General features: G+C 40.2%; 1 protein-coding gene across 12 annotated transcripts in view; it reads right to left on the bottom strand.

Moving 5' to 3' along the window:
- TCF4 (transcription factor 4) overlaps window positions 1-27,644 on the bottom strand; it is a 354,962-nt gene that overhangs the window by 207,153 nt on the left and 120,165 nt on the right. For all 12 annotated transcript variants that reach the window (XR_014234098.1, XM_082353737.1, XM_082353724.1 and 9 more), the window contains one exon: window positions 25,566-25,662. Coding sequence is in view for 11 of the 12 variants with exons in the window: in XM_082353737.1 (XP_082209863.1) it covers window positions 25,566-25,662 (97 nt within the window). In the remaining variant the exon portion in view is untranslated. The remainder of the gene's footprint in view (window positions 1-25,565; window positions 25,663-27,644) is intronic.

Raw genomic sequence — 27,644 nt, 5'->3', positions numbered from 1 at the left:
GAAGCTGTATATTTGTATAACAGATACAAAGACTGGACCTAAATCTGGACTGTTTTGAAAATGCATGCCTTTGGTGGCACGGACAAAGAACGGAGAACCATGAGATTAAATGTTTCTCCAAATATATCCAACTGTGTGTGCTGCTGATGACAGCAACATCTATACAAGAAGCACCACACATTTTCAACTGCACGTATCTGTGTTATGTTAAGAGGAAAAATATATCACCTCGGTGGTTCCCAAGGCTTTTTTGCTTTTGCTATTATATTTTAGTTCCAAACAAGCCTCCTCGTTTTATGACCTCTTCCCTCTGCACCTTTCGCCCTGCTTGTGTCCCTTATGTGCCCAATCACCCATGTGCATGACGCTGACAGAGCCATTTCCTCTTCAGCTGTTACCCTTGAGTAGTTTTCCAGTCCTTTATAGGTTAACATTTAAAGGCATAATTCCTACCCACTTACAACTTTTATTCTAAAGGAAATAAAACAAAAACAGGCTCAGATTGCCAGACTACACTAATTTTTTTCAAATACCTCTCACGCATCAAATGGTTTCATTCAATGTGCTTGCAACTGTACAGCAAATTCAAACAAATCTTTCTTCATTCACTCTGCTTAACTGTATTTCTCCTTCTACACACTGACTTCCGATAGCCTCTCGGCTAAAGTTGTTAATTTCACCAAAATAGTGTTCATCGTAATAAAACTTACTTATTTTTTTAAAGGGATTATTATTTTTTTTAAATAAATTTAGTTACTTATTTAATATTTTTTTTGGCTGTGTTGGGTCTTCGTTGCTGTGCACAGGCTTTCTCTGGTTGCAGCGAGGGGGGGCTACTCTTCGTTGCAGTGTGCGGGCTTCTTACTGCGGTGGCTTCTCTTGTTGCAGAGCACGGGCTCTAGGCGCCCGGGCTTCAGTAGTTGTGGCTCACAGGCTCTAGAGCACAGGCTCAGTAGTTGTGGCGCACTGGCTTAGTTGCTCTGTGGCATGTGGGATCTTCCCGGACCAGGGATTGAACCCGTGCACCCTGCGTTGGCAGGCGGATTCTTAACCACTGTACCACCAGGGAAGTCCCTCAAACTTACTTATTTTTAATAATTAACTTTGAGTGATTAGCAAATGTCTAGTTTCAACCACTACGTAGAATTTTTGTTTGTTTTCAGAGTAAGAAAAAAAAATCAATTTTTCTGTGTAGCGATATTATCAAATGCTCCAAGGAAGAATCCTGGTTCTGGTAATGTGTTCTGATCACCCCTCAGATACCCTCATCTGACATTACAGAAAAGCCCTGTACTCTTCAGGAATATCTATCTGATCAACTAGAAATACCAATTGCAGTGAACTTCAGGACTTGCCCTCAAGCGTGGTATGCTCTTTGCTTAGCCCAATACCTGGCAAGAGGTGAGTGATCATAAATACAAATTACAGGTAACTTCCAACTTTTCCTGTAAGTGTACTGAGTTAACAATACATCTATCTGCAGTCATCACACCAGAGCTGGAAATGACTGCAAAGTTATTTTTATCAAATAGCCTTTGATTTGGCTCGATGACACTGGCAAATGCTGACACTGTGACCATTTGGGCCACACATGCTTCTGGGCCATTTTCAAAACCACTAGCTATGCATCTAGCCTTTGTCTCTCTCCACTTGAACAAAAACTCCACGAGGGCAGGGGGTAGTTTTCTCCTTTGTTTCCAGATGTATCGCAAGTGCCTGGCACATATCTGCTGAATGAATGACACGTGCTGAACACAGCTTGTAAGGTTCCTTCAGAAGCTGAACATAGAGAACCTTTTCCTCACACCCTCCCTCTTCAGTGCTTGGAAAAGAGATGCCCAGTCCTCTCCCTTCTAACCTTCTGCAGGTGTCACTCCCTAGGCCTCCAACAAGCCTCATCTTGTTCCCACACCAGTTCCGTTTGCCCTAATGTCTCCTCCTGACCTTCACAGGTGAACTTAGACGTCTACTTCCTCTGGGGTCTGTCCCTCCCTTTTAGGAACTCTCACAGGACCCTGTATATCTCTTGGCCTGTTTATCTCCTGTGTTTCCCACTAGACAGAAAGTAACTCCAAGTATGCGGTATTCAAGGGTATATCTCCAGCCCCAACACATGCCAAATATTTGGCACAAAGTTCATGCTCAATAAATATGTGATGAATGAATTAATGAATGAATTAAAGACTGAACACTAATAACACGAAAGACCCGTAGAAGCACATCTCTATCCAGAGCAACTGTTACGTACAAATCAGTACATATGATACAAGTCAAATAAACTTACAAGCAATGTAATTTAAAATCCAATCAATCAATACATTTGTTGAGTCCATAGGTATTTTGGGCCTGTTAACAGTGGGATATACCTCCAAATAAAACTTCACCAATCAAAATTCTATGATTAGAAAAGAAGTTCACGGGTAAAGCGATGATTATTAATATCCTGAGAAATAATTTCACATGATTAATGACTTAACTACTTTATTCATTCAAATATAAGAACTTGAATTCTCTCTAAAGGTTATATTTTCAACTTGCCAAAAATTCTAAATAAAATAGGTGCTAATCATTTTGATGGTAAAAGGGAATATATACTATGATACATGCAAAAACAAATACCTAAATTCCATACATTTTCTTTAAGCCACATGTTACAAAACACAGACGTCTTTATCTGGTTTTCTCTCTGCATTTTAATTTTATTAAATGAAATACACAGAATTCAACAGAAGCACAAAAGTCTATCTACGACAGTGGCCAACAGGTTAGCTGGGAGAGCCTCATAGGACAGGCTACGAGTCTATGGCTCTGAGCAGCCAGGGGTCAGGTCTCCATAATGTGATCAAGGCATTACATGTGTTAAGAAAAACCCAAATCAGGGGACTTCCCTGGTGGTCCAGTGGTTAAGAATCCGCCTGCCAATGCAGAGGATGGGGGTTCAATCCCATCAGGGAACTAAGATCCCACATGTTGTGGGGCAACTAAGCCCGTGCGCCACAATTACTGAGCCTGTGTGCCACAACTACTGAGCCCGTGCACCACAATTACTGAGCCTGTGCGCCACAACTACTGAGCCCGTGCACCACAACTACTGAGCAAGTGCGCCACAATTACTGAGCCCGTGCGCCACGACTACTGAGCCCGTGTGCCACGATAACTGAGCCCGTGCACCACAACTAGAGAGAAGCCCGTCCGCTGCAACAAAGAAAGATCCCGCATGCCACAACTAAGACCCGACACAGCCAAAAGTAAATAAAAAAACCCAAATCAGACAAAAACAGCCGTATCATTCCAGAATGGATAGAACAGATAACAAAATATCCTAGTTATCCACTGCATCATTTCACAGATTCTGGGGGGGGGGGGGGGAACCAACAACAGTAACTCATAAAATCAAACTACAGCAACACGGGCTTATTTCTTTTATTGCACAGGTAGCCTTAAAAAAATACTGTGTATGATAAGTCATACAAGATGGCAGAGGTAATATTACAACATATAACAAAATCACCCAAGTACTTGAGAAGAACATACTCCAATTTTGAGGCTAATTTCACCACATTCTTAGCTATTTCCCTAATTGTTCTGCATAAGGCAAAGCTTCCTTCTTCAGTGTCACTTAGTCTTAGCTGTATATTATAAGAAATAATAAATGGATATTCTTCTTGAAATATTTATAGTGCTGACTTTCTTCTAATTTGGCTTGTCTTTCCTCTAAATTAGTAAAAATCCGTTAACATTTTTCCTGCAAGGAAAATCATTGCCACTGCATATACATAATGTTTAACTGGGAATCTACAAAATGAATGTCTGCCATTTACATCATTGTTACAGAGGCAAACCTTTAGGGCCCTCAAAGTAAGCCTATCGATTTGATGGACAAATAAAAAATAGAGATCATTTCAGCCCTTTCGGAAGTATGCACAATTTTAACACGTCAAAAATTAACCATCTTCTTTGACCTAAAAAAGTTATTAATTTAGGGCATAAAAATATCTTGATGGTAAATAGTTAGGTGCTAAGTAGGTGATGACTCACTTTTACTGAGCAAAGAAGAAATAGAAGGATTTAAAAATAAGTACTCAGTTCAAGGAAAATGAACAGTTTTGAAAACGAAAATGACAGTTCTTTGAAGAGACGTGTAGGTCAGAGATCCCTCAACCTGGCAGGACACCAGAGTCATCAAATGCACGTTTAAGTTAGATGCTTGGATCCCAGCCCAGACCTCCAAATATAAAATGTCTGTAGAAGCAGCCCAGGCATCTGTATTATGTGACTGGCCAAGAGGTAGCTCAGATGTATGGCAAGGGTGAAGATCTACAAGATGTGGTCCTATTTCCTTACGGCGTTCAGAGGCCATGGGCGTCAGCCATTCATCAGATTTTCTTTTGTATCCGATATATAAGGACATTAAGAAATAGTGGGATAAAATAACATTCAAAGTAAATATAGACCAAGAGGTGCCAAAGCTTCTTTCTGGCATTCTCTGCCCAGCTCTTGCTTCTACTGTCTCATTAGTAACATAGTACTTGCGGAGGGGTCGGGATCGCTATATACACAGTCATCTCATGCATGTCAGTCTCCCCCGCAATGAGACGGCAGAGTCACCCAATGCTAACATCCCCAGCAAATGAGCTATTCCCGGGGAAATAACCAATTAAACCGAACTGGCTCTATATAAAAGATGAAAATACAACAAAAGAAATAGTGATGTAGCTAAGTGGATCCATCTAGGGATGACGTCAAATTTACCAGCTTTTAGAGACACCTAAATTACACATGAGAATCAAGAACTCATAGAGGCGCTGTTGCAACCAAAGACCACCACCTACAGTTCTGATAGTAAAGGTGGCACTGGAGATTACTTTTAGAAGATGTTTGGCCATGGGAACGAGGTCCTGTAGGACAAAACTGTGCAGTAGATGAAAAAGGTTCTTTGTCCCTCTCCCACATGCTCGGAAATAATGTCCCTGAAACATCTCTCCTATCCCACCCATTCTTAGGTAGCCGCTAAAGCAATGTATCAAAAGGTGGGAAGAAATGACCACAGTGAAGCCCTCCTCACAACAGTATTTGCATTAATGAGTGTCTTCAAGTAATCTGCCCACAAAGCAAAGAAAGATGAATTCTGGGAACATCTTGGCTTATGGAGGTAAAGAGCAGGGAAAGAGGTAGTCCAGAGGGAAGACCGTCAGCCTGGGATGGGAGGTGTGTATACCATAGGGTCGAAATGCAGGAGCAGGGGAAAAATGGAGAAAGGAAAAAAGTACATTTGAAAGTATAGCCTTTCACCTGCCCAAGGCAAGTACTCTGTGAATCCCAAAAACAGCAGAGGAAGTCATTCATACATGGGCAGCCAGTAGGGAGCCAAAGCAAGGAGTCTGGTTTGGAGCACTGGGGAGATGAGTGAGCTTGGGAAAAGATCCACATCTAAGATCTAGGAAAGGAAGCGAAAACCCACACTGGGAACAGCCCAGCACAGCAAACAGACCAGCAAAAATAGAGGCTACTCTTCTCCAGACACTCTCCATCAAGAAGCCAGGCAAAAGAAAGACGGGGAATGATAGCAAAGTGAAATCAATGACCTTTCTTTACCTGGCATGAGGTAGGGTGGCTTATAGAAGTGAGGATGCAATAACTTCAAAGACCCTAAGAGCATGTCTGTCTTTTTCGGTGCTGTGTTCCAAGATCTAGCACACTGCCTGGCACTAAGGAATATCCAATAAACACTGGCCAAATCAATGGCTCAGTGAATACCCTGGAAACAATAATAAAGTTCAATAAACACTTAACAAATACTTAAACATTAAACACTGGGCATACCGGGGTAACTCTTAAAAAAAACTGAGGACTTAAGGGACAAAAAAGATGTCTTGGTTATTCACAGACCACTTAAAATGTTTAAAGTCAACTAGCTTATTTCCTTGAAGGGTAAATTTCAAAAAGGCTAGTCTAATGTATTAACTACATAAAACAAATCCACAAAATTATCTTCAACCATTCTAAGAAACACAGTTAATTGTCTTTTCTCTCCTCCCCAGCTTCTTCTCCATTCTTTTAACTTTTTCTAGATTTTCAGGTGACTACTGCTAAGCTTTTGGGGTTTTATTAGTTTTTCTTCTCACCCCTTGATCACCTGTTCTGGCATGATTCTGCTTTCTTTTGTATTTCTTCATTCTCCCCTGGGAAATTTATGTCTGTTTCTGGCATCTGTCCCCCATCCTCCTTTGTGAACACTGAGGTGAAAAATTCATTTATTTTTTAGCAGTGACTCCACTGCCTGTCAATAAATTACCCTTTTTATCTCTTCGAGGCTTGACAAACCACTTTTCAGATCTCCTGTTCTGTAGGTGCTCTCAGAAATAACTCATTATTATTTATCATCATCTCATAGGTAATCTCTCTTCCTTTTTTTCACTCTTAATTTGGAGATTTTTTTTATATTCTTAACATCTTCCTGTAATCACACCAGTCTCCTCCTCTATAACACTCGATGCCAACTGTGCCTCTTTCTTAATAAATAATTGCTTTGTGCTCTTTAGTTTCTAATCGTGTTAGCCTGATAACTGGAATATTCTTGTAGCGTGTTTATAAGCAGCATTAACTTTGGGGCATCTACTTGCTGAATTATATCTCTGAATACGCATGCCTTTTCCCACTTTTATTCTTTCACTACTTACCCCCTTCTTTTTCTCATTCTGCTTTATAGTGTCTAAAATTCAAGGCTGACTGTTAAATTTTGTTTCAAGAGACAGAAAGGTTGCAGTTCTGCCTACACATCTCCTGCATTCTTCAGAGTTTAAATCAATGGCTCAGATAATATTTGCTATGAAAAGCATCATTTGATGACCAAATCTAGCGCAACAATCCGTTAGGTCCAAACTCCTACATGTGTCACAAATTTGCATAACACCAAATCAAGCTTCCATGCTTTTTCTTTCCCTTCTCTAGTTTGACCAGACTTGCTGAAACCTCTAGCTGGATTATCATCATATTCTGAAAATACTCTCCAATTCTATACTTCCAATCACACCCTTTGTTTCACATAAAACTTAATCAAGAGGAGTTTCATGTCAGTTTCCACTTGTACATAATGATAAATAGCTTAAGCTACATTCAGTGCATTCCCCACCATAATTTTTCTTTCTATACTATACACAGATAAATCACGTTTATCTCCACATTATTTTCCATCATGTCCATATTCTAGTGGTCCTTACCACCTGATAGGCACAATGGAACCCCTTTTCCATTGCAATTTTTATAACCTTTAATCATCAGCCAGTATTAGCTTGTACCTGTAGTTTCAAGTGATGTTCATTTCTTCTAAACTAAAAAATGAAAGAATGAATATCAGGAAGTCCCTTGTTTTGCTTAGCATACCCATCTAAATGGAGCAAACTGCATGTGATATATGCATTAAAAAGCATTTCTCAAACATAAACTTTACAAAGTAAAACAGCCTGAGCTACCTGATAGATACCAGCTGATAAATATGATAAAACTGCAAAATAGGATTTTGCCCCTCCAACGTGGAACATATTAAGGGAGCCAAATAACAATACTGAGTAATGTAGCCACCATCAGTAGAAACTCTTCAGCAGGCCACAACATACTTTGAACTTATGTGCTGCTCTTTAGTTAAAATATATATATATATATATATATATATATATATATATACTCATACCCATTTTAAATAAGTAGAAATTTGCACAAATAGAAAGTGACTTTCCTAGGATCACTAAGGAATCACGCCAATCCAGTCTAATTGGTAATGCTTTTAAGCACCACATTTAACTGGATTTTCTTATAGCACTAATGTTCCTCCACTGACACAACTTAGCAGGCAATGTATTTACAAAAACTATAATAGCCTGAAAAGAATTAACAATGAACAATGTGCAAAACAGTCAATTACAGGCTTAAACTTTAAACAAGCACTTACAATGAAAATTTAAAAAAAAAACAAAAACCTATCTTGGCTATTGGGTCATTTTCCAGGCTACTAACTGCTAAACCATGTGCAGAACATGCTTCCAATTTAACCATCCAGATTTCCTAAAAAGGCAGATAGCTTTGCTCTGCAGGCAGAATCAAGTTGGTCTTCAATTTGATTTTTAAAACAAGGCAGTTGTACAGGAAACTAATAAGATTTTGCTGCGGATTATCTGAAGAAGAAAGGAAAGGGGAAGTAGGTATTATTTTAAAGATCTTAATTTGTCTGTCTATGAAAGCGAAAAATATAACCTTACTTTGGTTTAGAAAAGGGTAGCAGCTGAATAAGTTCTACAGCCCCATCAGCTTCTGAAAATCAATAGCCCCAAGTCTCGCCTCTTTTGAGACACAGCATTGGCAATGGTTGCCAAAGCAAAAACACCACGTAGGAGGTCATGGTGGCTTTAAAAGCTTCAGAGAAAATTTGAATGTTTCCTAGCTAATGAAAGAAGCTCTCAGGTCTTACAAGTAATCAGACACAATAAAATCTCAAAGTTTCACTCTCGAAATGGCGGGCTTCCAATGGCACCAGATCAAAATCCACACACAAGGAAGTGACCAGAACAGAAGCCAGGTACATGGAAGGACTTTGGGGGCTTGAAGCTACAGAAGTCCTACACACTGGTGTGATGAACCAAGACGGGTTGGCTTTTGTTAATGAAGCATTGGTACTTCTCACGGACATGATCGGAGGAAGTCAAAGCATGGTTCGTCCACAAAAACGTCCACAATTGCAAACAGTGTACTAACGTCCCTGAAGACTTGTCACCATTATGACATTTATTATGAAATCAAGTCAGGTTGATCAAACTTTGGTTCAGGTCGATCTAGTCCTTGTATGAGGTACCACTGCTCGTTTACAAAACAAGTTGATGGATGCTAATCTGTTCCCTCTCTCTGCGTATGCCAAGCCATCAGGTTATTACCCTGCAGTTAGGACCCTGTTCTTAAACTCCCTGGGAGCTCACACATGGCTCTCCAGGGATCTTGTTTGTCGCAAGAACTGTGTTCCTGAAAAGTTGTCGTGAGTCTAATCTTCATAGTCTTAAAGGCATCCTCTGGAAAACTCCCCATAAAGGAAACAATTACCTCTCAATTTATCTTCAGAATTAACCCAAATATTCATTTAACCTTCAGCTCCTATAATCAGCATTTGGATCATCTTGTAATTTTCTGTTTTAATACTAGATGTAGGTGAAGAGACACCTAGGACTTTTGTCCAGGTAATCTTAAGATTTTTGTCGTTGTTTGTTTTGTTTGTTTGAGTTCTTTGCTCATAAGGCCCAACAAAGTAGCCAGTTAATGATTATCAGTTAGTTGCTTCTTTACATCCTATTTATCACCTGGTAAATTTGGTTGATCACACAACTAAAGAACCGCATTTGCTTCTTCCGTTGGTCACAGAAGAACTATCTGTCTTAAGCTTCCTCTCCAGAGGGCAGAATATTGACGGTAAAGACAAGGATCCACAATTACAGAAAAGGCTCCATTAATTATCCTCAACATAGAAGTGAGGAAACCTTGTGGAAAGGGTACAGTCAGGATTAAGCCCAAGAGTGCACACTGCTTAAGTATCACACAATACAGCTTCTTGGATCCACAGAGCGAAAGGACGGACAGAGGGCACATTTGCAGACCAAAACCAACGAGAAGATATCTAATAAGTGAGGATTAATACAAAGTCCTATTCTACATAAGGAAGTGGAAGACCTGATGAGAAAGCAATTGATATTAAAAACAATAATTTTAGTGGACCGGGAGCTCAATGTTCAGTCAATGCCAAAACATGGGTAAGTGAAACCTTAGACTGCGTTAATACTAAAAATCAACTGAGGGGCCTCCCTGGTGGCGCAGTGGTTGGGAGTCTGCCTGCCAATGCAGGGGACACGGGTTCGAGCCCTGGTCTGGGAGGATCCCACATGCCGCGGAGCAACTAGGCCCGTGAGCCACAACTACTGAGCCTGCGCGTCTGGAGCCTGTGCTCTGCAACGGGAGAGGCCGCGATGATGAGAGGCCCGCGCACCGCGATGAAGAGCGGCCCCCGCTTGCCACAACTAGAGAAAGCCCTCGCACAGAAACGAAGACCCAACACAGCAATAAATAAATAAATAAATAAGTAAGTAAATAAATAAATAAATAAACAAACAAACAAACTGATTAACCCAGACCAGGAATACTGAGGTAAGTCCTGGATTCACCACTTGGAGAGGGAAAGAGACCAACCAGAACACACACAGAGGACGGTGACCAGGAATACAAGGCATGGTTAAACCACGCTCTGTGATATGTTACATGTTTTCCAACGACACTTTGGAAGGAAGCAAGAATTATCATCCTGGGAAACATGTGCAGAGAGAAAAGACACAATCCCAGGTAGCTCTGGAGGAGAAACTTAAGTGTCCCGAGCTGACAGTTGCAGAAAGTCAGAGCTGTCACAATGCAATAAATTGCCTTGTCAGGAGTGGCTTCCCCAATGCAGTGAGTGCCCAGGCAGAGGAAGGAATGCCTGCTGGGGTCCATTCACTTATACATTAGTCAGAGTGTCATGTGTGCCAACAACTTTGCTAGGGCTTCATCTGGAAGGATTCCTATATTGGGAGGGAAGCCGATGTAAATGAGAAAGAACACAAGGAGAGCTCTAAGTTCTATTCCACTTTTAAGAGTCTACGATGTCTTCCCAAATGGTGGATAAATTAATGTTCTGAGACAAAGAGTTTCATTCCAATCTACCTTAGTGGAGGAACAGAAGGGAAAAAGGAAGGGGAAGGGAGGGAGGGAAGGAAGGACGGGAAGGAGGAAAGGAAGGGAGGAAGGGAGGAAGAAAGGAAGAAAGAATTTATAAATGTGTTACAGATGGGTGATTAAATATACCACTGAAATGATTATGTGATCAAATCAAGAATTATCCAGCTTTCTTAAAGATACTAAGTTTTTAGGGAAGAAAAAGATGAGATGGAGGCTTTTCCCCCTTCAATTTAAGATCTTTAGAAAGCAAAATGATTAATCAGAAAATAGGTTCCCTTTTCTCTCTCTCTCTGGTAACTTATCCATTCCCATGACTTCAACTACCAAATACGGAATACTGTATGCCAAATCTGCAATCCCCGGCCAGAACCACAAATCAAGTCACTCACAGACATCTCAAATATTCAGCGTGTCCCAAACTGAACTTACCATCTTAATCCCCCATAATCTGCTTTTCCTCCCGTATTCCACATCTCAGTGAATGGCACCGCCATCCACCTGCTGGCCCAAGCCAGACATCAAGAAGCCAAGGATGACTCTTCCTTTATCCATCAGTTACTGAGTCCAACCATTTCCTTCCATTTAATATCGCTCGAATTCATATCCTCCTCTTCATCCCCATTGTTCCTGATTTGGTCCAATCTCTCGTCTTTTCCTCTTGGAATTGCTTTAATTCCTCCTGAGTAATCTCCCTGCCTGTCGTGTTGCCGCCTATTCACAGTGTTACGAGTGACTATCCTAAACCATAAATCAATCATGTTATCCCACTATTTAAAATCAACCCTTAAGTAGATTTTAAGTTGGATTTTCACTACATGCTTCAGTGAAAATCCAACTTCCTCCCCCTACCATTCAAGAAATCCCCTTCATTTTTTTGAGGTGAGAATTCTAACCCAGCTTCCGTGTCATCCCTTCCTCGGCGGACCCTATGGAACTATGTCTCAGTCTTACAGAACCTCTTCAGTTCTGGGCTTCCTGTGACATCCTCTAGCTCCTACACCTCTCTGCCTTTCTCTCAACTGACAGTTTTCTTTTTACACGGATAGTTGCAACTCATCCAGTAAGACGGCACTACCCACTCATGCAGTATCACTTCTAATATAACAAAATTCATATCGATTCATCCAATAACCATTTCCAATGCCCTTCTCTCTTGCCTGCCTCTTGAGTCCTAGTGCCAACTAACACTGTAAAAGTTCACTTTCCCAGCTTCCCTTGCAGCTATGAGTAAATGTCTGTTCGAGATCTGACCAATAAGATGTTAACAAAATCCTGCTCAAGGCCACTGGTTTCTGGGGATGCTAGTTTCCCCGCTGATGGAATGCGATACAAGTGGGTATCGATGCTACTCTAACCTCTGCCTCTCCAACTTCCTATCAGGAACTCTGACATGGTGTCTGGGGTTCAGCAGCCGTCTTGCAAGAAATGCAAGATGAGAGAAAAAGATGAAGAATTAAAAATCAGCATGCTGAGGAGGGCAGAAAGCAAAGATGGCAACACTAATTTGCTGAATCCACATAGGCAACTCCCACCTGCAGACATCCCCTTAAGTGATGGAAAAGCCATGTTTGTTTGATGATGAGGTTACTATGATCAGGTATTCCATTAGTTGCAGCTGAACACACACTTAACTGCGATCGCACCCCAGGGAATTCTTGCCATGCTCTCTACAAGTGAGGCAGTGCGGGGCGGTTGAGAACAAGGGCTTTGGAGTCCAGCATATAGAGCTTGGGATCTGGGCTCTGCCCCTTCTCACTGCACAACACCAGGCAGGTAACCTAATCCCTCTGATCCTCAACGGCACCTGCCCCTGTAACACGGCAATGACAATGCCTAAGAAAGAAACAAGGTTGTGAGTGTAAAGTATTCGTGGATGCTTGGTATACCATGAGCACCAAAACATCTCAGCCATTACTACAAGGAAACTGATGGTTGGTATCCTAGACATGTAATCCAACAGCACCCTGTGAACACATTGATCAGTTCCCTAATGCCCTGACTTAAAATCATCTGTTACCCATCTGACTCCTTCCTTAGACTGTGGGCCACACTGAAAGCAAGAAAGTGGCAATGTCACTCTCTGGTACCTAACAGGGGCCTGCAGGGCACAGATTTTCCACAAGTACTTTCTGGATGAATGAATGAATGAACCAAAGACTAACGTGAGTGCTGACGTTTGGTTGGCTTCTAGGACAGCTAAAATTTATATGGATGGTTAAAAAAATACATATAACTGAGGACCATACGATGGCAGACATGCTGATGACACGTTAATTTTATTTATCAAGAAGCCAATCAAACTTGTAAAGCAGTAAGATATTCTGTTTTGCTTTCACAGATATGTGATTTGCCTTTTCCCTCCCTGCCGTAAGGGAGTACTTCCTCTCTGTCTGAAAATCAAGAGAGCTAGGATATGAGGTGTCAAAACCACTCGCGATACAACCAAGCCAAAGACAGCACATGAGATCTACATTTTATCTTCTCTACTCCGTCCAACTTAGCCTCTAGAAAAGGCTCTCCTTCTGAATATTGTTATGACGTTATGAAATGAACGACCCTCACTGTTTGGCAGGGGGGATGATGTGGAGGTAGGAGGGGGTAGCTTCTCGGGCTCTCCAAACATCAGAACGCGCCCAAACATTTTTTCTAAACCGCGTTTTGTCATCTGCAGTCAAACGCATACAAAATAATATTGTATAGGAACGCTATTTAAACGTGACCGCTGAAATACGTTACCTAATCACAATGACCTTGGAAAACTGCCCTTGATATAAAAACCAGCCCTCCCTTGGTCATTAAGATTTTTGCCTTCACTGGGAGCACTTTCTTTGTCTCTAGGGAGGAATACTCCCTCGTAGTAAGGAAAGGTGATCTGCTCTGATAAAACTTTAACAGGTGCTTAAATTTATATATTATATTACAGCCTTACAAGCTTACACTAATTATTAATTATCCGCCTAAGTGTACACTGCTTTACACATCCTGCCCCTTAACTAGAGTACTCAGAAAAGCCATTGTACTTTGCCGGACTAACGGACCATGTCTTGAACAGCTAAATGGCCTAGCAAATGCAAAGATTTTCCCATATGTACACTTTACAGTGTTAATGCAGATCCACTGCCTATGCAAACCAACTGCGTTTCCACAACCATATCTCACCTTGAGGAACATGGGTAACTGAGGGAGGGCTAGAAATGGAAGATCTTAGCAAATTAGAGCCAATTTACGAAGCAGCTTCCTTAGTGTTTGCAAAGACCATCACTCTGTGGTTAGGATTGTAGGCATAGTGAGTTCTCTCATTCTACTCTGCAAACATTTTCCAGAAGTCACAGAGAGGCTTCTTTTTATGCTAGAGCAGGTGTGAACTCAATTCCACCCTGAAACTAGTATCAGCTCAGCTGAGGGAAGAGCCATAAATTTTTATTTCAGAACTAAATGAAACTCATGAGGGTATGGGGCAAAATCTCATTAACTATTAAAAAGCCTTTAAAAGACTCTGAGCAAGGCTGCTTTCTATTGTTTTATTTTCAATTTGGTGTTCAAGCTATATACAGGACTTTGCAATGAACGGAAAATGCAATCACAAAAGTGTATATATTTTGAACAGTTTTATCTTTGAGGTAACAAAACATTTCAGAGAGTTCCTCCCCCCCACACTGAGACCACATCTCCATGAGCTAGGTCAGTAAAAGAAATAAGGAAACCAAGGTTACAGGAAAAGTGGGAGATCACCACAAGATTATCCAGCAAACTATTATTTCGTAGGTCAGTTTTGCCCCTAACTAGTTACTAGGATGCCTGACAGGTTGCCCACAGCTGCTTAAGCGGTCTGCCAAGATATTGAAAATATTTATGCTCACTGCATATCAGTTTCCAAATAACATTTGCGAGACCATCAATAAATAAAGAAATGGGAAACTCTGCAATGAAAAAACACACACACACACACACAATATAAAGTATGAATTTAATCCTGTCAATCCAAGCTTTAAGGATTCCCAAAATCTGAATATTAGGCTCATTTCTGAATACTCTGAAAGTTCTGTAGGAGACAAGGTCACCAATAAATTCTTCTCCACGATTTGGTATTGCCCAATTAAGTACCATCAGTTACACATAAAGAGTTTATGCTCGCATCCCAAGCATTCATATTTGGCTACTGAACTGTTAAGAGTACGGCTTGGTCTGAATAGCCAAGGTGAGGAAAAGGCAGGAGCAATTAGTAACCTAGTAATTTCAGAGACTCAGGCAGCCACACCAATGCTGATAATTCAAGGCTAGAAAATCGTACTTCGAGATCAAAACGCTCTAAAATTAGCTTTTTATGTGTCTCTTTCTCTCTCATCCTTCTCTCCTTTTGTCTCCCCCTTCTCCACCAAATGTTATCAGATATTACACACATTCTATTTTCATTCAGCTTTTAATATGGCCCACGAGGGGGTGGCATTTAATTAATCACTTCCACATTCTGCCAAAACTCACTACATGAGTCTCAAGTCTGCACATTACTTTTGCCAAGCTGGTCAGACCCAATGAACAGAAAAAGAGCCTAGAGAAAATAAAAGTAGGTGTAATGATCATTCACAGCCACTGCATTTAAGGGCCAGGTATTAATATTTTTCCTGTTTCTCCGTGTAAATTCAGGGCAACTACTCAGATGAGAAATTCCATCAGAGCACTAAAGATTGCCCAAAATCACATAACGGGAGAGTGGAGAGCTGGGAGTCAAACCAGTGCCAGCTAAACACAAGCCTTGCTCAGCCCACCATCCTCCACTGCCGCCATACTAGGGCTTCAGCGGGATTTGCAACCTGTAGGAAAGCTTTCTATGTTTTATTTTAAACATCAACAATGTAACCAGCTATATTTTGCACCAATTTAAAGCAAAACACCCTTATCGTTTTTTCTATTAAGAAACATGTGTCAAGGAACTGAGGAAGGATTAATAAACAATCATCAAGAAGATGAGAAATGTTTGGGATGTGTCTATTAAGTGCTTGGGAATAAATTTAATTCAGTCCCAACCTATGCTCCAAATAGTTTGCCACTGTTGGTCCCTGGGTCTGATATTCTGCAAGAGGAAATAAAATGAGATCCACTGAATACCTCTTTCTACTCAAAAATCATACACGATTCCTTAGGAAAGGCTCAGAACCCCTCGGGAGTGAAGGGAATGAGAGGATAATGACATACACAGGCAACATTCTCTGCCAAGCTTTTCTGGAGAAGAACGAACTGAACTGGAAGACTACCTCAAAACATTCCCCAGAACCTAGAAGGGACGTGTAATAGGATCCCCTTGATAAAAAGCATCATACCCAGAGGTTACTCCATACGCAGATGACCTACAGTGTAGGTGAAGAACTCTCAACTTGTCAGCGGGCTTCCCAGCCCAACACTCACAATCCACACCAAGGCGCTTTCCGCCACGGGTAACGATGAACCTCGAGAACATTTAAGTTGGAGAGAAAAATGGCCGGAGACAAATGTTTCATCAAGGGGCACATCTGAATTCCACGAAGTTGGCCCCAAAGAGGTACTTGTTTTCTAGGATTACTGTTTTTTGTGGAAAGGCTGAAAAAGAAACCTTTTTATTTAGGTCTTGCTGTTTTCAGAAGTGATGACTCCACACTATCTCCACCTGTTCTTGCCTTCTGTTCCAATCTCAATAGAAGGTAAAGGTGTTTTCAAACTGCCATCACCCAAGACCCAAAGTCTACAGAATTTTCAATTAATCACAGACAAAAGTGACAGAGTACCAATGAGTAGCTGTGCAATGGCCTAAGATAATAGTCAGAGAGCAGAGTGGTTACTGCAAAGTGTACCACGTCATTGCATGGCTGAACGGTGATGCTGGGGTAAGCGTGACAGGTATCACTACGCTCGCCTTAGAAATGCGAAAGTTGGGGCGCCTAAGAAATTTTGCCAAAGTCCCATCACCATGAAGTGGAACAGCCAAGATTAAGACCGCAGGGACCCTGAGGCTAGGCCACTATTCCACGAGGCCTCTCAAGACTGCAGTGCTTCAAACTGAGCTCCTTGGCTGCTCTGGTCCTTAATTAAGGTTATCATGTGAACAAAGAAAATAGGCTTACGGGGCTTCCCTGGTGGCGCAGTGGTTGAGAATCTGCCTGCCAATGCAGGGGACACGGGTTCGAGCCCTGGTCTGGGAAGATCCCACATGCCGCGGAGCAGCTGGGCCCGTGAGCCACAACTACTGAGCCTGCGCGTCTGGAGCCTGTGCTCCGCAACAAAGAGAGGCCGCGACAGTGAGAGGCCCGTGCACCGCGATGAAGAGTGGTCCCCGCTCGCCGCAACTAGAGAAAGCCCTCACACAGAAACGAAGACCCAACATAGCAATCAATCAATCAATAAATAAATCTTTAAAAAAAAAAGAAAATAGGCTTACGGTATTTTTTTTTTTTAATGAAGGTCAATATCGCACTTAAGGTAGACACACAACTTTCATGCACATGAGGTTAATAGACTCTGAAAATTACTGCTGCTTCCCCTGGAGCTGAGGGGCAAGGAGAGGTTTGCCAAGTGTTTGATCCTCCACCCAAGGATCCAGTCAAGAAGGCCGTGACTGGTGAATGCTATCCCAGGCATATTTTAAGTGGCAAGCTTAGGCAAAATTCAAGGTAATGCCTTTCCAGTGAAAAACTTAACAGAAAAACTTTGTACTAAAGGAAGACGACACTGTTTATTCCACATCCTCCTTTCCTTTAAAGACCGACAGTCCTTCCCCAGCCCATGTTCTCATGGGCCTGATTCATGCCGTGACTGTCATCAGTAGAGGTGGGAAACTTCTGGCCCAAAGCTGGATCCAGCTCTCACCACAGTTTCATGCAGTCTTGGCACGCTGATCAAGATTAAATGTCTGTTGGTTGCACCTAATCCTCTACATTAAAGATCAACAAAAACAACTATATACATATTAGAGTAAAACAGAGGGTTCTTCTGCCCCCGGCAGCAGGCATTCTTGTGTGAGTGCTTCACGGCGACATGGCAGGTGGTTGGAGGGAAGTTCCCGGGAGCCTGTTTGTCAGTGGTCCAGGGGAACGATCTCTGTCTGTCACTTACAGTGACGTGTCCCGGGACCTTGCTGCTCCAGGATGCCAGGCCGGCTCTGAGCGGCTGCCGCAGTGGGCTGTGGGAGTGGGCACCAGCCTTAGGCTCTGCCAGAGACCGCTGAAGGGACTGGAGACAAGGCTGGAGGCTGGAGCCATGCGCGGTTGCATGACCAGGCAGCTCTGGACAGCCTGGCAGGGATTCAAGCCAGAGACCTAAAAGAGAAGGTTCTGGATGACGAGGACATGAAGCCCTTGACTCTGGCTGGTTGTTGCCTTCATCACGGGATGAGGACAAGGGAAGCACAAGCTTTGGTGATGAAGTGAGAACAGCCCACCTCTGACTCCTCCTTCCTGTGTGCGACTCTCCCGCGGTCCTTTCTCTATCATCTTCCTCTCAATACTCTTTTTCTCTTCCATGCCTCTTTGTCTTTCTCTCTAATCTGCTGACCAGAATCCAGAGTCGAGACCCATTTTTATATTTTGCTTCTCACATGAAAGCTGGAGCCTTGTTCTTTATTTTCAAAGCTGCTAAATTGAAAATTACAGATTCTTCTCTTAAAAGAAACTAAATAAACCCTGTAAATTGGCTAAGCCCGATGTGCATTCTCAACTCCCTTCTCTCTTATCTCTTTCCATTGCACAGGCTGGAGAAGCAATTGTGTACTTTCCCACCCCCTCCAAACTCTGCAGCTGGAGATGGCCGTGGATGTAGGGGGGCCGGGGACCATACGGCCGGACTCACCTTTTCCTGCTTCTTGCTGCATCAAACCCAAACTTGACTCCTGAAGCTGTGACAGTCACCTTTAGACAATGAGGGAAGGGACAAAGGAATCACAGAGATACAAGCCTGGACTTCAATGAACTGCAAACCAAATCTAGCCACGGCCTACCACCAGACTTCTAGTATGAAAAAAATTATTCGTAAGCCACCATTAGTCACATTTTCCATTCTTTCCAAGCAAAAGCATGCCTACCTGACACAAACTGCTTTTTCCTTTGACTTGACTCGAAAACAATTTATTTTCTCTTAGGGTCAATAACTTTCTATGTGAGAAATCTTCCTCTGGTATGTAGAAGACCTACACTTTTCTGCTAGCTATAGTTTTCAAGTAACGTTTTTCTGGTATCAGTTCTTCTAAATTTTAAAAAAGCCTGGTTTAGTCCACCTAGTTTGACTATAAGTGTTTGGTTATCACAGCATTGCTACGCTATACCATCGAGCAAGCAGCCTAATGGAAAGAAAACAAGACTAATGAAAGAGGAACAGAAATGTTTATTGACTGGACAAGAGGAGACAAGTTACCTTATCTGAATACTGGAGACACACAACTGTTTTCAGTGGCCTTCCAAAAAATATTGATTTTACTTATTTCCTTTTATAAATAAAATAATCTGTGGCGTGTTTATTGAAAACTGAAATCTACCACACTGTAATATGGTCTGTTTCCTGGCATTCTGTAGAGTCAAGGTTACAGAACTACAGAATGAACTTCTAGATGACTGTCCCTGGTTTAGGGTTTTCTTCTTGATATAGTAAAAGGTAGGCCTGACTTTAATTTATGGGCTTTTCATTTAGGGTTTAGACCCAAATATCTGATTTCCCCAATTTATTCATGAATGAAACAATCCACTAGCCATTTACTGAGGCCCTGCAACTCTATGCCAAGGCCTGGCCCATGCATAGCACTTTTCTCCCAGTGACGTACAGTAACTTAGTGAGTTATTATTTTATCCCCTATCAATCCAATCCCTTACCTATAGTTTGCAATGAGTTGAGGTAGAAAAGCAACATCCATTTGAATCAGGCTTTAAAGAATTACATTTGGAAAACACATCACTAGCAAAGTTACGTGAAGGTATCACAAAATAGAGATGAATGGATTAGAAAGAACGCTAAAACATCTCTAAAGATAAAATACCGTATAAGCAGAAAATGGCATACCTAAAAGATCAATGGACCATTAGTTGAGAAAATTACCTCAGAAATCATCTAGAGACTTGTTCCCCCCTCAATTTAAAGATATAAAAAAGATCTGACCTAAAGACCCACAGACATTTGTAACAAAAGAGAGTAGAAAAGTCAGTTCTCTGGCTCCCAGCCTTCACTCAAAATCAGCATTAATTAGATCATTGGGGATGATACTTAAAAGAGTCTTATTTGTTAATACTTCAGGAAGACATTTTAAGCTAACATTAAAATAACAAAATTCCCAAACAAAGCTAACAAGAAATAAGACCACTATTAAACACTTCTTCTCTCAGAAACTGCTTGTTACCACATTATCAGTCCAATAGCTAACAGATGATATCAAGATAACCTCAAGCTAAAAAGTGTCATAAAAAAAAAGGCATTGAAAATGCACAGACATCCCTAACTAGTGAACTTGTAAGCAGCCTGCTATCACTACTGAACTTCAGAACAATTAAAAAGTGAACTAAAATTTCTAGAGCTGACATCCACATTCACAATTCCATTTTCACGAAATTACTAAAATACTATTTGACCTCTGGCACTTCAAAGTCAAATAATAGCCTTTTTTGTCCAGGTTTTGTTATTTTCAAATATTTACATTCCAGCATGGAAAAAAATAAGATACCGAACCAAGAGGTCAAGTTAAATCTTACCCATGCTTTGAAAAAACTATGTTTCTTTGTGGTCATTCTTTTCCTTTGTGTGTTAAGGTTTTCAAAACCGTTTTCCGAGTAAGAGCCTCTTCATTGGGTATTTCCAGTTTTAACAGTGAAAAGAAAAACTCCCTGTATTAACATCTACTCACATTCGCCGTTTTACAAGACTGTGCCACTGGCCTCTGCCACTGGGATTTGAAAGCGCTCACAACACTTCACCTTTATGCTGGGCTAAACTCAGGGTAGCCATAAACACTTTGAAGTAATACAAACCTAAATATTCCTGCTCGGCAAACGGAGCGGTGGAAGCGAATTATAATGAGCTAGCAGCTGTCACAATATGACCACAGTAACCAAATCAAAATATCAACCGCTAACCCAGATGAGATTCAAAGGTCATCCTATAAGCCAGCAGCTTTCTGCAGTTCTGCCTGAACCACGATCTAATCCTGCAGTAAAATGTTCCACTGAGCTAGTTTAGAAATCAGTTAGTCTATGGTAGGAAATTACTTAGTGCACTGTTGGAGTACCACGAGTGGGACAGGAACCAAATACCACAATAAGGAAACCGAACCATTCACAAGGGGACATGTAAAAACACAGCCGCTCATGTTGAACTAAGCTGCACCCAACCGTACCAAAGTATCACTTTTCACATCCTTCGGTTACCAATGCATGTCTATAATCTTACTGGCATCTTGCTCACTCAAACAATCTGGTTTTCAATTAAGGCTCTGGAACAATAGAAGCAATATGCATGCTTAGATCCTTCCTTGGATCAAAAAGTTGTAGCTAGAAAATATACTGTCTCCCATTGTAAAAAAATATTTGGACAATTACCTGCAAAAGCTTCATGCCTGGCAAACAAAACAAACAAGCAGGAATGTTTTTTTTAAAAAAATCTGTACTCTTTGCATATAGTTCTTGCCAGGATTTTCAACTATTTCATAGCATATAATCCTCTTAAAAGCACAAGGCTCGGACCCATGGCCCCTCCGTCCTATTAGCATATTCTGAAAGCTACCCACTGACCACCTGTAAAGGTTTAATCAAACTGTTTAATAACTGCAGTGAACAAGTTTCCAACAGATCAAGTGTACATTATTATCATTAATAATCATACGGAGACACAAGGAAGAAGTGATTAGTTCTCTCCAGATACAAAACAGGGCAGGGAATTTCAAACAAGTAAAAATGCAAACTGGCTTGCTTGTCTCTACCCAAGGAAAACAATGAGTGAGGACTCAGGAAGTGTCAAGTAAAAGAGTCTGCTATACAAATATTGAATCATGATGCTGTACACCTAAAACTAATATCATGTGATATGTCAATTATGCCTCAATAAAAATGTTTTTAATTTAAAAAGGGAACTATATGAATTGGTCAAGGCAGGCAGTCAGCTAGATGACTCAGTGCTGAAATCTCAACTCCTCCAGACTTCCCCACACTAAAAGAAAAACAAAAAGCCACGCACACTTATTCTTTAAAACGACAAATTTCAGGGCTTGCCTTTTTTGTTTACTTTAGTTATGTTTTTCTTTAAAGGATTTACACAGTATCAACTTCCAAAACTCTGTATGGCAACTGTAACTACAGACAGCAATGGAAGGAGCAGTGCACCCTTATAAACCAAGTGTCATTAATTCTTCTAGCACAATAGGTGCGCATGCGTGTGTGTGCGTGCACACGTACGTCTGCATGCATGCAAGTGCACTTGTGTTCACGTGTTTATTTTTAGTTTAGGGATTCAAACTAATACCAAATAAGGTATTATATTCAGGTATGCAAGCTTATTTCTAAAGGAATAAATTAATGGAGACAACCTATTACTCATAAATTATATACCATTTTGCATAAGTTTGAGATACACAAATAAATTAAGTTTTTGTATTTTGGTGCCAGAGGTAAGTATTAGATTACAAAAACTGTAACATTTATGCAAAACCATTCATGTGAAGTCAGAGTTCAGAATTGTAATAAAGGGTTTTGTTACTATAAAAGAAATTATAAGCAAATGTTAGCAATGCCTGCATCATTTCTCCAAAATAGTGTACTGCCATAAAGAACAAAATATATAATAATAATTCAATCCTAAAAGAAGAGAGTGGTTCATTACTTCTTTCTTTCCTTGCAATAAAATAAAACCTAAGTGAACAGTTTACCAAAAAAATAGGTCATCTGCAGTTAATAACTCTTTCCCGTAAAATTAGTGTCACTTATTTCTGTAGCAGACGCCTAATTCAGTCACAGACTTGATTGATTTGACAATAGAGAATCTGGTCTAATAAAGTGGCTGATTTATTTCTGATGCTATAGCTTTTACCCTAATGTGACATCACAGCAGAATGAAATCTTTGACATGTAAAGAAATCCTATGCACTTTTCATGAAAACTAAGGATTCTGAAAGTAGATGTTGTTGTCAAAAACTTACAGTAAAGACTAATATCTTCTTTTGGTAGAACGAAAACTTCCACAAAGACTACAACACAGAATATGGATTCGGACACATAGGGGAGTTTAGGATATACCATAGATTCGGTGAGTTCAAATTATTGGCTATACTAATAGGTCTTATTTTATCTTTGTCTTCATTTGTCAATTGGTTGTCTTTAATTTCTTGAAAACGATCTCTCTTCTCTTTGTAAAGGTACAGCATAGCACCAAGCATGGTTCATTTCAAAAGTGGTTTCATTTTAAATCAACAGCAGCTTGGGCAAAATCAATGAGCATCTTTGTTCCCTGAATCTAGCCCTGAGATACTCAAGCCAATCAAGAAGGCATTTGGGATGTGAGAAATTATAAAGGGGGGGGGGGGGGGAACGGGGTGGGGCGGTGGATTTGTAATGCAGCATCCTAGTTAATTCTCTAAAAATATTTTTTTAAAATCCTTTTCCAAAGTAAAGATGCAAGGTATTTCATAGTGGTTTAAATGTCTTTTCCTCCCTTTTTTTTTGCACACTGCGCCATGCCCTCTGGCTCTGAGGGTGACTTCCCTGACCCCAGTCTGACACTGCACCGTTAATGTCAGATAAACCATTTAGCCCAAGCACAATTCTTTTCTGTGCAAAAATCTGCTTGAGGTGGAAAATGTAGCAGTTTGTAAACAATAAAGAGCCATGTTTCAGACCAGACAGCTTATCTAACAGAGAAGTCCTTTCATTGGGAACAGTGGGTGGGAGCCTCCCGGACATAGTAGCATTTCCTACCACAATGCAGGAGACTGTCTTGGCCTCCATATTTAAGGGTTTAATGGGAAGGAGGGCAGACGGGATAAAAGAACACAGCTGACATGGACTTTCAGCTTAAACAACAACTAAGTGAAAAGAGTCAGCTCTCTCCATTCCAGCTCTAGACTCTCAGCCCACTTATATTTTAATACTATTTGGATTGAAAAACAAATTTGGTTCGTAAAACAGTTACCCAGGAGGATAGACGAACAAGAACAATTATTTGCTATCTCTGTATTGTTTGGTGTCTTCTGTAATACTAATTTATCATGTTGTTCTTTAGGAAAACTGTTTTTCATGGACATAACATAAACTTCTCAATATGTGTAGTAATTTATCCTATTTTACTTTAGCTCATTGGAGGATAGGTTTAGAATCTGCCAAGGAAATTCTTTAATATACTCTTTACGTGCTACTTCTCAAGATTATTATTTTCAACTTAATCTTTTATTTTATGAAGCTGGATGAGGAGAAATAGAGATGGGATGATATAAGATTCTAGAATTATTACTACTGTCATCGAAAAAAATCTAAAGTTTTTCTTTAAAATCTAAGTTGACAAATATATCTAGTCACCTGCATCTGTCTATGTTGGAAACAGGAAACACTGCATCTCTTATCAACAATTGATTAAAAAAACTGGGATTCTTACTTTAGCTACAAAGTTAAAACATAAATATGAAAGTTAAAGTAAAAAAAAAGAGAACAAACATAAGAACAACCTATGGTCAAACACAACTTTGAGAACGTGGTCCTCAAAGTTGGGATGACACTTTATTGCCCATTAAAAATAAATTCCTAGTATTTCTCTGCTTTGACTATAGTGTGTTAAATACCTGAAGTCCCTTTAGATGGATTTGATGGTGACTTTTGAAAAAACGACTGAGATTCAAGAACAATATACACCTTATATAACAAGTATAGTGTCCAAGGCTTAAAAATTGGGACATTTCTCAGAAGCATCTGCAATTATGGTTTCAGAATGATATATGTACGGCTGTGTGTTTTCCTTGGAGTATAGTCCAACAGCCTGGGACATGAAATTTAACCTCATTTATTGATGGATTCGCAACAGGATTTGGCCACATTGATTTACTAATATTGTTAAAACTCACATTTATTAGAACAAAGATCTTTTTTTTCCAATCAAAACTAAAGTAACAGCTATTGGGACCTTTTAAGCCATTATAAATTATCTTTCCATTGCTCAGGTTACTGCTGTGAAAAAAAAAAAAAAATCCCTACAGGGTAGTCAAAGCAGAAAAATACGCTAAAGATGCCAGTAGGAAAGGCATGCTAGAAACTCGAAGACTGTCTCAAACTACATGTAGCTCACTTCATGAAGTAGGATGGGGATCTCCTAGACCATTAGCACTAAAGTTCACGCCTTGATAAATACATAACCAGACTTTACAATTCAACTTGAACATGCTACTTTGATTTAAGCACACTAAACCTATTATTAAAGGGATTTCCATGACCCCTTTAATAAAAATTCAAGCTAACACTGACTTTATCTCATTGCCAATGGATAGTCCCAATGATATTATTTTAAATATTCACTGCTTTCAGTTCATCAACCTTAAACTTAGAAAACAACTGTTGCAACATTGAAATTGGGAGAAGTGCTTTACGTCTAAGAAACACAAAATTTCCACATGGATTCAGTATCACTGAAATTAGGTAATTCCACATGGTTGTAAAACTTATTCCTGTATATGCTATTACCAAGCATAGACTGTCAATATTTTTCTGCAATTTAAAATTACTGTAGCGAACTGGCTGAAAATCCAAGTTCCTAAAAAACAGAATCTCTGTCTGGGCTTGTATTCTCCCTTCCAAGGTAAAACATAAGCATTCAAAAAATGCATGTTAATTCAAAATTAGTCTTACTTTGTATTCTGGAATTGACAAAAGGTGGAGAGAGATTGTCATGTGACCCAAGGTCCCTGCTGGTCATGTGGTCATAGGGAGTCCCATCTCCATAGTTCTGCAAATAAAATAACAGCATAAGTTTAAATTCTCCATGAATAAATCAGCACATAAGTATGCCCGACTATTGACACCTCTCTGACCCAAAGAAATTGGAGTCCACCATTCCCACCCTGGCACCTCATTATAAGGAAGCTGCATCTTCACAGGTACAGTGGGAAATAGAGGGCTCTAGAGTCTGCAGAGCCCACATCTTCCTCATAACAGCCGTGAAATTGGGGGAATAATAATAATGGAACCAACTGCATGAAGTTATTGACATGATCAAATGAAATAATGCATGTAAAACACCTGATACATATAAACTATATTGTAAATATTACACTATTATTTTGAAAAGCCCACATTATTTCCAAAAAAAAAAAAAAACAAGGAAAGAAAAATGTGCTATGGGAAAGTTACCCATAACCTGTAATGAATTGCCTTTGGAAGGCGAAGGTAGAACCTTTTAAACAGCAGCATTGGGTTTTATGATATTGAAATTTCAATGTTTTCTTAGAGTTGTTATTGTGGTTGTAAGAGAACTGGATCATTCCATGAGTAATTAACACATAAGAATGTTAAAATTATTACAACAGGACCATAAATGAACATCAGAAACTTAAGCATAAATTCTGAATTTGGACAAAGTATGCCAGAAAAAAAATAGTTTTAAAGCAGACACTAATCTTTGGAAATTTGTCATTATTATGATCATCTCATGGTTCTAAGGGGAATTCTAAATTAAAATAATGTTTTTAAACTGCCCAGCCACTTGCTTTTAATGGAGGAATTGGATAACATACAGGAAAGAGTTAAAATCATCTATCTTATATGGTTCAAATTTCAGTCTACTAAGATACATCAAATGACCAGAAAGGAAAAAAAGTCATGCTGCTCAGCTGGTTGCCCTGCCCATAAAGACTAAGTCAAATTTACTCAGAGGTATCAGTTGGCATGTTAGCCAAAGGGCAGAATCTGCCCACACAAAAGGGACGGATGCTGTAGGAAAAATGAAAATGTGCATCACCTCACTAGAGAATCGATGGAAACCTTAAGGTTCCAAACTACCCCGCTGTCAATCGCCTTTCCTCATTTATAAAAATTAACTTGAATGATACTGTCATGTGATGCTGCCACTATGTCAATGTATAAAAAGATGTCACGTTTTTTAATCCCTAGCATGGGTCTTACACTCACTGGTTCTATGCCAGGCGTTGCATAATACTAATTATTATTTATTAAGTGTCCTCACCCTCCAGAGTTACTAAATGCTTAATATACATTATCTAACTTAAACCTCAGCACAATGTTTCAAGGTGACTAAAAACATCACCACTTGAAGATGAAAAAAGAGAGACGTGGCATGTTTGTCCGATACAAGTCAGCCACAATAACCTGTCTCGTGCCGACCCCCTGAATTTAGAAAATATAAATTACAAAATATTGATTCAAAATTATTCACTAACGTATTTCCCAGAAAAAAAAAAAAGTAGCCAGACAGTTCATGAAAGCCAAATAAAAGTCAGGACTATCCTAAATGGACCTTGTTCTCAGAAGAACAATTAAAAGTACTACATGTATTAAACTGAGAAAGCAGAAGAAATTAAGTACATTTGAATGAACTAAACAATAGAGGGACATTCTGTCATCTCCTACGCTTGCTGTCAGGGGGAATGGATTTATTTCTGCAAGTGCGGACTGTAATGTGAGGAGGAGGAAAGATTTCCTCAACCCATCCATATAATGCACGAGAATGTCAGACTCGACAGCTGGTGCAAGCGCTCAACAAAGTAACCGGTAAGCTTACAGCTCCTGCTGTACCCTGAAGACTAGAGCGTTGAACCCCAAGGCCAAAGAACAGGTGGAAATGGCGAACTACGACTTGCTGAGATGGCCTCCTTTTGACAGCTTGATTACCCTCCTTACCTCTTATGCCAAAATAGAGACCTCCCTCCACCTCAAATTTATGTGAACGCTTAAAGCAAAATGTTACCCCCT

This window comes from Balaenoptera borealis (genome assembly GCF_965194805.1).
Source record: "Balaenoptera borealis genome assembly, chromosome: 14".
Lineage (NCBI taxonomy): Eukaryota > Metazoa > Chordata > Mammalia > Artiodactyla > Balaenopteridae > Balaenoptera > Balaenoptera borealis.
The sequence above is the reverse complement of the archived record's forward strand: the minus strand, read 5'-3'. Positions and strand labels throughout refer to the sequence as shown.